The 12,578-nt window shown below is 53.8% G+C and overlaps 6 protein-coding genes across 6 annotated transcripts; 4 read left to right on the top strand and 2 right to left on the bottom strand.

Annotated features, from left to right (window-relative positions):
* Positions 1-169: 169 nt before the first annotated feature.
* BO95DRAFT_499118 (uncharacterized protein) lies at positions 170-1,962 on the bottom strand (the record flags this gene model as incomplete). The annotated part of the gene is made up of 2 exons (XM_025590939.1): positions 170-1,386; positions 1,460-1,962. The coding sequence occupies 2 exons, from the start codon at positions 1,960-1,962 to the stop codon at positions 198-200; spliced, it is 1,692 nt and encodes a 563-aa protein (XP_025441078.1). The 3' UTR covers positions 170-197.
* A 689-nt stretch (positions 1,963-2,651) lies between these two features.
* On the top strand, positions 2,652-3,787 carry BO95DRAFT_365680 (uncharacterized protein; the record flags this gene model as incomplete). Its single annotated transcript, XM_025582707.1, has 3 exons — positions 2,652-3,019; positions 3,072-3,381; positions 3,443-3,787. The coding sequence occupies 3 exons, from the start codon at positions 2,652-2,654 to the stop codon at positions 3,785-3,787; spliced, it is 1,023 nt and encodes a 340-aa protein (XP_025441077.1).
* Positions 3,788-4,334: 547 nt separating this feature from the next.
* Positions 4,335-5,223, bottom strand: BO95DRAFT_499112 (2-keto-4-pentenoate hydratase; the record flags this gene model as incomplete). Its single annotated transcript, XM_025590938.1, has 1 exon — positions 4,335-5,223. One exon carries the CDS (start codon positions 5,221-5,223, stop codon positions 4,441-4,443), a length of 783 nt encoding a protein of 260 aa, XP_025441076.1. The 3' UTR covers positions 4,335-4,440.
* A 429-nt stretch (positions 5,224-5,652) lies between these two features.
* BO95DRAFT_365706 (HpcH/HpaI aldolase family protein) lies at positions 5,653-6,462 on the top strand (the record flags this gene model as incomplete). Its single annotated transcript, XM_025582710.1, has 1 exon — positions 5,653-6,462. The coding sequence occupies one exon, from the start codon at positions 5,653-5,655 to the stop codon at positions 6,460-6,462; it is 810 nt and encodes a 269-aa protein (XP_025441075.1).
* A 739-nt stretch (positions 6,463-7,201) lies between these two features.
* Positions 7,202-9,545, top strand: BO95DRAFT_170687 (FAD-binding oxidoreductase). The gene is made up of 8 exons (XM_025580808.1): positions 7,202-7,265; positions 7,321-7,635; positions 7,726-8,552; positions 8,615-8,844; positions 8,897-9,078; positions 9,132-9,161; positions 9,214-9,287; positions 9,338-9,545. Exons 2-8 carry the CDS (start codon positions 7,348-7,350, stop codon positions 9,375-9,377), a joined length of 1,671 nt encoding a protein of 556 aa, XP_025441074.1. The 5' UTR covers positions 7,202-7,265; positions 7,321-7,347; the 3' UTR covers positions 9,378-9,545.
* A 457-nt stretch (positions 9,546-10,002) lies between these two features.
* Positions 10,003-11,799, top strand: BO95DRAFT_170689 (endonuclease/exonuclease/phosphatase family protein). The gene is made up of 3 exons (XM_025580809.1): positions 10,003-10,325; positions 10,384-10,640; positions 10,708-11,799. Exons 1-3 carry the CDS (start codon positions 10,110-10,112, stop codon positions 11,567-11,569), a joined length of 1,335 nt encoding a protein of 444 aa, XP_025441073.1. The 5' UTR covers positions 10,003-10,109; the 3' UTR covers positions 11,570-11,799.
* The last annotated feature ends 779 nt before the right edge of the window (positions 11,800-12,578 follow it).

Raw genomic sequence — 12,578 nt, 5'->3', positions numbered from 1 at the left:
CGGCACTGCTACTGGTTCTGCATTATTGCCTCTCGGGAGACTCATCCGAGACTACTTAGATAAGTACTTCTGCACAACCATGCATTGGATTAGTAAAAGACTCTGTTATTGGTTGCTGGATCCTGAGTATCTCATTCCAGCTATATCAGTACTGATCTGTGAGTGACTCTCCATTTGCCAAGAGACCGCAAGCCCACTCATATCCGACTGTCCACATCACCCGTAACCTGTCCTTTCCTCCAGCCAATCAGTTGCAGTAATTCCGCGAAGAATCCGGCTGGAGGCGACGTCAGGCTGGCCTCGTACGCATCAACAAGCGGGATTTCCCAGACCAGATCGACATCTTTGGGATCGACCATCCGGGTACGTTTGACAAGCTTCCAATAGGAAAACAGCACAACAGCCACAATGACCATCGTGTAATGAGTGAAGAAGTCCGAAACGTTCCAGGGAGTGAAACTGGCGTAGCCGTAGAAAACCACAATCAGACACTCCCCGACGAGCCCGACCCAAGCGGTGTAGGGTTGGAAGCGGCCAAAATAAGGGAAGGTCTTGCGGTCCACCCCCTGAGCCTTGCAGGCACGGTAGAAGCAAAGGTAGGTCACGCAGATGACGATGTAGTTGATGATCCCCCCGGCTGTAATCAGATTAGTCAGCCAGGTCAGGGCCTGCGCGGATCCATCGCCCAGTTGAAGGAGGGAAAGCAGGGGGAAACAGATGACGACCAGCACACAGTACAGTGGCACGCCGTTCTTGGTGCACTTGGCCAGAATGGCGGGAGCTCGCCCGTCCAGAGCCAGCCCGTACAGACTGCGACTTGCGCAGTACATGTACGTATTGCCGGCCGAGAAGATCGTCGTCAGCAGCAGGGCGTTGATCAGATGTGGCAGGGCCGGAATCTGCATGTTGTGCATCGCCACGATGAATGGAGACGATCCTCCAGCGCCGCTATCGGTGTTGTCGAGAAAGATGGCTACTAGAGCTGGGTCGTTGTAGGCGACGAGGATTCCCACGCACAAGGCGGCCATGAGATAAAAGAGGATGAACCGCCAGTAGACTACCCGGTAAGCGTGCTTGATGTACACTCGCGGGCGTTTCGCCTCGGCGGCCAGAAGATTGACATACTCCGGACCAGCAATCGTGAAACTTGCGATCCAGATGGCGGAAAGCACACCTTCAAAGCGACCCAGTGATCCGGTGTGGAGGTACTCGGCCATGGGCCCTGGATTCTTCCAGTGACGAAAGCCATAAGAATCATGCTGAGGGTTGCCACCGACCATGGTGACGAAGGTGAAAAAGAATAAGAGGGTGATCAGCACGGCTTTGCCACTTGATCCCCAAAACTCGGCTTCCCCGTATATTTTGACTGCAAAGATGCTAAGCAGACTTTGGGGAATCGTTAGTCCATGGTTTTTCTTCTCATGGTAATCGACAGCCTAAGTTGCATCGAGAGACTCACGAATAAGCGACAATACATGCACAGCACACTGCTGCCGTGGGAATGGCATCGGTCCAGAACTTCAACAACATGTTGAGAGCAGTGATTTCGAACGGAATCGAGATCGCCTCGTAGAGAAAGAAGTTCCATCCGGCCATGAAGCCAAAGGCATCGTCCACCCATTTGCCCGACATGCGGATGAACCCGCCGGGGATGGGAGCCAGCGTAGTCATCTCAGCCAGACCGTTGGTAGCACAGGCCAAAATAATAGAGTAAATGCCGTAGCCAAGCAGTAGGCTGAGTGGTCCGCTTTTGGCCAGTCCTCCGCCGATACTGATGAATAAAGCAGTTCCGATTGAGCCCCCCACTGCCATGATCTGAATCTGGCGGTTGTCGAGGCGGCGTTGAAGCTGGTTTGGGGGGTTTGGATCGACGAGCTCGGCTTTCATGACATCCTGACTATCGGGACCGGAATCAGGCGTGGTGCCCTGGATGTCATCAGAGCTAGCTTTATCTTTAGTCATCGTGGTGGCGAGGAAATTAGAGAGGAAATGATATGAAAGGGGCTGCGATAGAGTATTGACGGTACAAGGCCCGTCTGGGGTGTGGGGTACCATCTATTTAAGGACACAAGATGGGAGAAAGAGACAAGGTAGAGAATTTTGACCGCGACAAAGGGTGCTTCGGTATTGATCCTAGCTTCTGACTTTGGGTCATGCTGATTGGAGCAGTATCTCTGATCCATGATCTCAAACCGGGGGTGGCGCCCTTGCGAGCGGAGAGTAAAGTGTGCTCGAAGAATGGGGGGAGTACCGGGTTTTCGTACACAAATGATCGTCCCGGGCTGTTTATACGAACGGACCTTCATCAGTATCTCTCACGTAATAGCTTTTCAACTCTCGCGATGAGAACCCGACCAGGCCTTCCGAGAGACTCCGCAGTGGGAGGTAACTTAGAGGGAGCAAAAGCCATCGGGATGAGGAAATGGGCACCTGATTCGTATGATTCGACGAGGGCTTCTCGGGAGCTTCATCCGATCCTCGGACTCTAGGAGTTTGCCCTCATTCAAGACATAAGCTCCTGTATACGCGGAGAGTTCAATCAGAATATCGTCTCTATATAATCTTCGAATGTACTCAATCGTTTGGACCTCATCAAGAATTCAACTTCTGAAACATCAAGCATTCTTTTTTCGAACACACTACACTCCAGCATGTCTCTGACCGCAGTGATGACCCCGATGGCGCCGCCTATGGTGGTTGGGCCTACTACAAGAAGAGCCACCAGACCCACCAACAAGCTACCGCAGTCACTCATCGATGGAGCCCAGCTGGCTGATAAGCAGAGCTTTGATCCCAAAACGCACTTGAACTATCAGCCTCCCAGCAAAATCTACACCATGAGAGAGATTGGCCTCGAAGGCCAGGGAATCTCTCCCAATGCGGTCACGGCGCCTTTCCAGCTCTTTACCGAAGAGGCTATCAGACAGATGCGGGCCGAGATCTTCAGCCAATCGGTCCTAGATGACTGCCAGTACACGTCAGACTTCGTGAAGAACACTATCCGGGGCATGGGACCTGCGTAAGTGATTGATGGACTTCTGATGGTGATCACGTCCTAATGAGATCAACAGCCGAGCCCCCTTTATCTGTGATGCCTGGAAATCCCCCGAGGTTCTGTCTCGAATCTCCGAGGTGGCTGGAATTGACCTCGTTCCTGCCATGGACTATGAGATTGCCGCTATCAACATCTCGATCAACAATCAGACAGTGGCGTCTACATTCCCTGCCACCGACGACGCTCTCCCCGCCTTTGCCTGGCACCGTGATAGCTACCCCTTCGTCTGCGTGACGATGCTCTCTGACTGCACGGGGATGACGGGTGGCGAAACTGCACTGAAGACTGCGTCCGGGGATATCATGAAGGTTCGGGGTCCGGCCATGGTAAGCTCCCTCTTTTGCAGCTCTGATGCGTATTCGCTGTGGACTGACAATGCTGCACCAGGGCACGGCCGTGGTCATGCAAGGACGATACATCGAACACCAAGCATTGAAGGCGGTTGGAGGACGTGAACGCATCACGATGATCACCTCATTCCGTGCCAAGTCGCCGCATGTGCGCGATGAGACCGTGCTGACAGGCGTGCGGCCTATCAGCAACCTCTCCGAGCTCTACACTCAATACACGCGATACAGGCTTGAAGTACTTGAAGAACGAGTTCGAGCGCTACTGAAGCAGGAACGGGATCGCGAAATCGCTCAGCATCCGTTTAATGCTGCTGATGTGAAGTCCTTTTTGACTGAGCAGAAGCAGTTCTTGGAGTCGATGATCGAGGAGATCATCGAGTAGCTTCGTCCTTTTCGAAATAGCTAGCTGTTTTGTTGATCACTATGAGTAGTTCTGTTCTCAGTCGTACTGCAATAGTCTGAAATTTAAATAGTTCTTTCCATCCGTCTCTCCTTTGCACATGTAGCGTTTATTTGGTTACTATAGGAAAGATAGAGAAGTGAGTAGTGGTGTCACGGAGAGGCATGGGTGACGCGCGTCATGCAGGACACGTCGAGCAATCACATCCCTTCTTGTCATTCATTTTTCTCCTGCCCCTTCGGAATATCTCCCCAAGAACAAGTAAACTACTGCGTGCTTACTGTAAGTCAACTTGTTGTTACAAGGAATAGACATGCCTGCGGGGAAGTGGCCTAACCCGAACAGGCAATTTGAATGAGAGCCAGCCCTGACGGGGATCGGGAAACGCTCCCGATTCCTCTCTGGCGAAAATAAAGCCATACTGAACTTCATTCACTTCCTATGGCAAAGTAAAAAGTGGAGCAATGATCACTGATACTCATTTAGTGAAGGGGCGGGGCAGGAATCCCCCTCCCACTTCCAACGTGGTTCACATGTTACAAGAAGTACTACCGCACAGCTTCGAAGTTTGTGTCACTTCTCATACTTAATTGCTAGCTACCATACGGAAATGAACATCAGAAATGGTCACAAGCCTAGACAACGTCAAACTCGACAGTCCCCCAGCCGTCAAAAGTGCACGTCCAGCGCCCGGTCTCTCTCATGGGCATCGCCTGCAAGCAGCTCCCGGGCAAAATCACCTGTCCCGCTTCCAGCCCGACCTCGTACGCCGCCAGCCGATTCACCAACCACGCCACCGCGGAGATCGGATTCCCCAGAATATTCTTGGTGTTGCCCGTCATGATCTCGCGGCCGTTGAAGAGTAGTGTACCCCGGGTATCCCGCAGATTGAGGTCCGTCAGGCGGCGCGGGGTGCCTCCTAGGATAATCGCCCCCGTCGATCCATTGTCCGCCAGCGTGTCCGGTAGCCCAATCGACCAGTCCTTGACGCGCGAATCGATGATCTCGATGGCAGGGAGGGCGTAGTCGATGGCATTGATCACATCCGCGACGGTGGTGTTGGGGCCCTTCAGCGGCGCCTTGAGAACGAATGCAGGCTCCAGCTCGACGTACGGGGCGATGTAGTCTTTGAGCGGGATTGGAGTGCCCTCGTAGATGAAGGTGCTGGCCAGCAAGAAGCCATAGTCGGGCTGGTCCAGACCGAACGCGTCTTGCATGACCTTGGCAATGTTGCCCAGTTTCAGTCCGACGAGGCGGTCGCCTTGCTTGACGGCCTCGTCGACGGTGATGCGCTGAACTTCAAACGCGCTGTCGGCGTCGAGCGAGGGCCATGTTTGGGTGGGTGGGGATATGGGCTTTTTCTCAGTGCGGGCGGCGCGTAAGGCGAGCGCGACTTCGCGCAATTCGTTGGGCTGCATGGTTGAGTCTGAAGAGGGTATGAGTAGATGGGTGAATCAGTCTTGTGAGCGCAATCCGATGGGTGTTCAACAGTGGTAGGAAGACTTTAAATATGAATTGTCCATTTACCTCAGAGTGGACACCGTGAGAACCCGAAAAAGCCTGCTCATCGAATGCACGTCGGAAGGCATCGGGAGGGGCTTCCTTGTAGCTCTCCTATAAATTACTTCTTATGGAAGAGTGAGAATCCGATCGCTCGGTGAGATGCTGATGCTCGGGAGCGTCATCCGATGCAACCGAGGGCTCTGTGAATGGAGTAGATGTTGTATACAATCCCGGGATTGTATGAAGCAGCACCATATAAAGCCGTCCAATCTCATCGGCTGTACCTCATAGTTAAGTGAGACTGTCTTGACAAAGGTAACCTTCATACGCTACACCTGAACAAGATGCAGGCAGCAAATCGCCTGCAGAAATCCCTCAAAGCCGGCCGCCCTTCGCTTGGGGGCTGGCAGATGCTCCCTGGCACCAACCTCACACGAGTCATGTGCCGGTCATCCTCGAATCTCGAATGGCTCCTCATCGACCTTGAACATGGAAATATCTCCGATGACACGATGCACGAGATTGTGGCCGCCGCCGCCGCATGTGGCGTGTCGCCGATTGTGCGCGTGGTCGAGGGCCGACCCTGGGCGATCAAACGCGCCCTTGACTCGGGCGCCCACGGACTTTTGGTCCCCATGCTAGAAACAGCCGAAGATGCCCGGAGGATCGTGCAGCACTCGAAGTTCCCTCCGGAGGGCAATCGGGGCTTTGAAAGTCTCCTTGCGGTGGAGAAGTTCGTCGAACAGCACCCGCACGGCGGCCCCGTCCGCGAACTGACCGGCCTCGAATACCTGCAGCAAGCCAACGACGCGCTGGTCATTGCGGTTCAGATCGAGACTAAAGCTGCGTTGGAAAATGTGAAGGCCATTGCGGCTGTACCGGGGGTCGATGTCTTGTTCATCGGGCCTTTTGATCTCGGGGTCAACATTGGTCATCCTATGCGCGGACAGGGGGTGATGGATCCGGAGCTTTTGGAAGCTATCCAGACCATTCATGAAGCCGCGCAGGCTGCCGGAAAGGTTACTGGGATCTATTGCGACTCCGGGGAGGAGGCGAGGAGATATGCCGAGCAAGGGTTTCTCATGCCGAGTGCGATGACTGATATGGTGGGGCTGCGTAAGGTATTTAGACAGGCGTTTGAGGGTGGACAATAATGTACAGTATTTAGGTAGAGTACTCTCCAAATCTTTACTACTAGTTATACTGCACCGGTCAAATATAGCCCTATACAACAGCACATCGCCATGTCCGACTGTGTGCCTTCCTGATGGTACAGTACACGAGACCTTGAATTTTTCTCTTCTCTTCTCAGTCTTGCCAATCTTTAAGGTTCTACATCGTATGTGTACCTGTTATTACATCTCCATTGGGTTGACCATCATAAAGCCATTTGTTGCAATCCGTTCAGGTGGCAGACGAACTCCGACGTCTTGGTGCAATGCATACATACTTTTTTGCAGGGCATGTGTTAGTAATAGACCCGTGCAAGTAACTAGTTAGTTATTGAAGCCAGCTGAGTCATTGCGAGCAACCCTCCTGTCAGGATCTGCGTGAACAGGGAAAGGGAAAGTTTGATAGTAGGGTTGAACATCTATATCCTTGCATTGTTCATGGACTGAGGAATGCGGTGAACCTGTCTTTTCTCCCCGCAATAGTTAACTTGTCCACCGCCGCCTCTTTCCGACCGTCTTTCCTCCACCTCCTTCTCATCTCCCTGCGACACGACAATCACTTATCATCGCACTTTGAGCTCAACCTTCAAGAGCTCTCCCCTCTCCATCCCTCGAGCCTCTCCGGTGTAAGCATCAACAAGCAGAAGCCTGATTTAGCAGCCTTTCTGGATTGAGCCAACCATTAGTATTGTTGACATTGAAGGCCGAGCGCGAAACCGACGACCCCGGACCGCGTACTGAAGACGACTCAACAAACACATAAAGATTGTCTCAACACCCCCTTGGTGAGGACATGGCTATTAATTCTCCTGGCTCTGTCTCAACTGACGCATCAACTAGAAGATCTTTCGGGACTCCGCAATCGTGATGAAGGCATGGCAGCTACGTAGCTTTCGGCCAGCGAGGCCGAGGCCACCAACATCTCCACGGTCGCAAAAGCCATTCTTCTTCCGATCCAGCTCGTCGACCTCTCAGCAACGCGCCTCTGAGCGATCAGGAACTCTTCCTCTCGTTGGCACCGCCATAGCTACTGCTGTTGTCACTCTGCTGGCTTCTAAAGCGTGGGATGGAACCGCGGCGCCCACCGAAGCCGAAGCCGAAGCCGCCAAGACACAGTCGGGTGGAAGATATGCTGATCTCCCAACCATGTTGAAGGTACGATCCAGCCCAGTCCAGCCCAGTCCAGTATAGCATGCAGTTTGGCACCAATTATTCGAACCATTGCTTCTAACCGGTCGCGCGTAGGCTGTCAACGAGCTGCGAAGTATTCTAGGCGATGAATTTGTCAGTGTTGATGCCGAAGACATCGAGAACCATGGGTACTCGGATTGGTCGACCTCCAACACCACCGAACGCCCGGTCGCAGTCGTGAGTCCTGCCACGACTGAACAAGTCTCCCAGATCGCGCGTGTCTGCACCAGGTACAGAGTCCCTATGGTCCCATTCGGTGCAGGATCGAGTGTCGAGGGGAACTTCTCCGCCCCGCATTCCGGCATCTGCATCGACCTATCCCGCATGAACCAAGTGGTCGCGGTGTATGAGCAGGACATGAACGTCACGGTCCAGGCCGGGGTGCGATGGGTGGACCTGAACGATCAACTCCAATCGACCGGCCTGTTCCTGCCCATGGACCCCGGTCCAACCGCCTACATCGGGGGCATGATCGCCACGAACTGCAGTGGGACCAACGCCATGCGATACGGTACCATGAAGGACTGGGTGGTCAATCTTACCGTCGTGCTTCCCAATGGGTCCGTGATAAAGACCAAGCGACGTCCGCGCAAGTCCTCGGCGGGGTACAACCTGAATGCGCTGTTCACGGGGTCCGAGGGCACGCTGGGCATCATCACGGAGGCCACGCTCAAGCTGGCAGTGATTCCGCAAGAGACGAGTGTGGGGATTGCCACATTCCCGACCGTAGGAGATGCAACGGCGGCCGCATCGAAGCTGATCCGGGCGGCGGTACCCTTGGCGGCGCTGGAGTTTATGGACGATGTCCAAATGAGGATCATCAACCAGAATGGTGGCGCGGGCGGGAGGTACTGGGTTGAAGCCCCAACGCTGTTTTTGAAGTAAGTGTGTGCGCATTTGGATTGTGTAGAGCTGCCATGGGAGATGACTCTGACATTCTCAGATTCTCTGGCACCACGGCTGGAATCAATGAGAGCATCGACCGAACCCGGGAGATTCTCAAGAACAACAAAGGGGACGAGTTGGTGTTCGCATCAAGCACGGAGGAAGGGGACAATCTCTGGTCTGCCAGGAAGCAGGCCTTGTGGACGACCTTAGCGGCGAGGCCACCGGGCACGGAGATCTGGTCTACCGATGTTGCGGTGCCGATCTCACGTCTGGCCGAGATCGTTGGTGAGTAGTGGTCTCCAGCCAGTTTCTTCAGGCATGCTGATGGTTGGAACAGAGATGTCAAAGGAGGAGTCCAGTAGCCTTGGACTTTTCTCCACAGTATTGGGGCACGTTGGCGATGGCAACTTCCACCAGGCTGTAATGTACAATCCCAAGAGCCCTGAGCAGTATCGAGCTGTGAAGGCATGTGTCTCAAGAATGATGCAGCGGGCGCTCGAGATGGAAGGCACAGTTTCTGTATGTCCTTTAGACTCTTGCGCTTTGCAAACCCACACTGACGTTCTCAACAGGGCGAGCACGGCATTGGGATCGGGAAAAAGGTAATTCACCCGCTCTCTGACGACCCGTCAAAACGATATCTAACCTGAGCAGGACTACCTTGAAGAGGAATTAGGAGAACCCACAGTGGATCTCATGAGGACATTGAAGCGCAGCGTGGATCCTTAGTGAGGATGCCTCCGATCATGACTTGGCCAGTACTGACTTTGACTCATAGTTGGCTCATGAATCCTGGCAAGGTTTTCAAAGAGAAATGACATGAGTATTTGCCCTGAGATCTCAACAGTTCACACGATCAGCATGTTGATCATCCTTGGTCTTCCAGGCAACGGGCAATTGCCCCTAATTGCAACACACTACTGCCGACGCGGGTCATCAAGTCCACCTCCGACGTGGGCATGCAATATGAAATTCGCACATGACGACTCTATTGGTCCCCCTTGGGTCAATAGCTTATCTCGCCCGTCTATATGCCATCATCCTCATGGGATCAAGTTCTGCAAGCGAAAGTGCCAAGCTCAAGCCAAGACAACGGTCGCATTTCAGTGCACTTGGCACGACCAACTGAAGTGGTTCACTGCTGCCACGTGCAATGCTTGGTCTGTCTATCCGAAGTGATTCTGCAGAGTATCTCATCTCCTGCTCCTATTTTCAAGTCGCTTGTACTATTGTGTTAGCTGGATTCAGGAACAGAACAGGCTTGACATCCGACATTCTTGCAACCTGCATGCCAAGAATGCATCCACGTACGAACATCACAATATCTCCGCCAATGGCCGTGGACAATTGCAGCGCGTGGCGATCTTTTCCAAGCTCGCAAGAGACAACCCTGCTGCCGAGAGCTTAGCATAGAGACGAGCACCTCGGTTACAGCTAGTCATCTCATGATAGCTCAGGGTTCCCCTCTTGTTCCTCATCTATTTATCTGCCCCTGAACCAGCTGCTACACGCAACAAAGGCATTCTCCCGGAGGACGGATAAGCTCCAGTATGCGGAACCTTGAGCTTCTCGGGCTGAGTGCCCTCGCAGCTGCGTCGGCCTCTGTGGCCACTACCAGCGGCAAATTCACCGCACTGTGCTTCAACGTCGCTGGTCTGCCGGAGATTCTTAACAGTAATGACGTGAATGGCACGAAGACTGAGAACGCGGAGGAGCTTGGCAAGTATTTTGCAGAATATGGCTATGATATCATCCAGCTGCAGGAGGTATGTACTGTACATCCCACCATATTGTGGGTTGAGGAGCTCGCTCATCGAAATCAAGGACTTCAACTACCATGCATACATCTACGAGTACGACGACCACCCCTACCGCACGGCTACTTCGGGCGGTGCCGCCATCGGCAGTGGCCTGAACACCATTTCCAACTACGACTGGGTTGACTTCACGCGTGTCAAGTGGGACACATGCTCGGACGCCTCCGAGTCGGACTGCCTGACCCCCAAGGGCTTCACCTTCATGCGTTGGAACCCGTCCGAGGGAGTGTACATTGACTTCTACAATCTGCACGCGGATGCGGGGTAGGACATCATCCTCCATCAACACCATTGTGACCGCCATATCATGAACTAACAGACAACCTCACAGCACCGAAGACGGCGACGAAACCGCCCGTAATGCCAACCTCCAACAAGTCGCCGACTACATCGACACCTGGTCGACCGGCAACGCCGTGGTCATCATGGGCGACACCAACAGCCGCTACACGCGCAGCGCCGACACGGGCATCCGCGTCTTCAAGTCGCAGAACAGTCTCACGGACGTCTGGGTCGAGCTGGAGATGGGCGGGGTGTACCCGAGCGCGGGCACGGACTCGCTGATGTGCGACAACCCCTCCACGAACGAGACCTGCGAAACGGTGGACAAGGTGTTGTACCGGGGCTCCAGCCTCGTCACCCTGGCGGCCGACAGCTTCCGCTACGACGGCGAGGAATTCCTCAATACCAACCCAGAGTATCTGGGGGATGTGCTCTCTGACCACAATCCGGTGCTGGTCGACTTCAGCTGGACGCTGTCCTCGTCGCTCCGCCAGAGCGAGTTCTCCGGCGGGCCGCACGGCGACTGGTTCAACGACCTCCCCAGCTTGCCCGCCGCGCCGGTGGCCTCCGTGCTGACCTTCCGCGGCGCCGACCGGCTCGACGCGGTTGCGCTGAAGCTGACGGACGGGACCACCTTTAGCCACGGCGGCACTGGCGGGACGGCCGTATCGCTGACGCTGGACCCCGGCGAGTACTGGACCCAGGCGGTGCTGTGCGCCGGACAGTACAACAGCCACACCCGCAACTTCTATATCAAGGCTACCACGAGCGCTGGCAATGTAGTGGAGGCCGGTACCGCCACGAGCAACTGTACCACCTTTACCGCGGATGACGGGTATGCCATTGTGGGGTATATGGGGCAGGATGGCGATGAGATCGATCAGTTGGCTTTCATCTATGCTGCGTACTAGAATCGCGTCGCTGGGAAGGCGGTTCGAAGCTGTGAGGTGTGAGACTAGCATGGAATACATGAAGTTGATTTGTCGGTGACTTGCTCGCCTATTTTCCTTTGCGACCGCAGCCTAGCCAGGTATATGGTAGAGTCTGGGTGTTTGCGGTGTTACTTGGGCTTCTAGCAACATCCGGCGTCCCAGTCCTCGAAGTGTTCGACCGGGTGGTACTATCGCCCTTGTTCGAGCGCTAGACCATAAATCGCCCGCAGTGCATGGCGCACGTAGCGACGAGTGGTATGGAAAAGGTGCAATGATGGTTCAGATAATTGGTTGACAATTTTAGATGGAGTGCATGAGCGAAAGTGGCCCGCGATTATAGACGGCCCACAACCGGGTGAAGCATTGGGACAATGAGGTTATGCGGAAATTTGCACATCTCCGAAAGATACCGTGTGATAATCCAAAGGAAGAGAGATGCCAGGTTCTCGAGTATCAGGTGCTGTCCTTGAGTTCGCACTGTCCGGGGTTTGACCGCAAGAACCCCATCACATCCAGTGAAATGGAAACTTTATTTTCATACACCCGCTTGTGCATTCATATATCCGTCGAGATCCTACATATATTGCCTGAAATCATTAGCTGGATTGGATAAAGCTGGTATTGGCTTCTTCAACTTCGCACGCTTTCCCGATGCATGCCCACCGGGCCCGCCGGCATCGTATCCGATACTGACCAGACATACAGGAGGAATACTTCTCCGGGCACTCCTTTAACACAACTAACCGAAAGGATGATGCATTGAATGATTAATGGATCAATGGGAAACTCCCTGCTATTGTTGTCAGCACTCATCAATTCCAGGGGTAGTCTAATTCTAGGACAACTAGTTCATGCACATTGATTGCGCGCGCCTAGAAGCCCACTCTCGACCAATGAGTGACATTCCTTTTGCAAATGCTCCCAGCTTCCTCCACTTACTTTCCGATGCTAGATATAAGCGCCTTGGGTCAATATGCCTAGCTCCAGA

The sequence above is a fragment of the Aspergillus brunneoviolaceus genome (genome assembly GCF_003184695.1).
Source record: "Aspergillus brunneoviolaceus CBS 621.78 unplaced genomic scaffold BO95scaffold_43, whole genome shotgun sequence".
In the NCBI taxonomy this organism is placed as follows: Eukaryota; Fungi; Ascomycota; class Eurotiomycetes; order Eurotiales; family Aspergillaceae; genus Aspergillus; species Aspergillus brunneoviolaceus.
The sequence above is the reverse complement of the archived record's forward strand: the minus strand, read 5'-3'. Positions and strand labels throughout refer to the sequence as shown.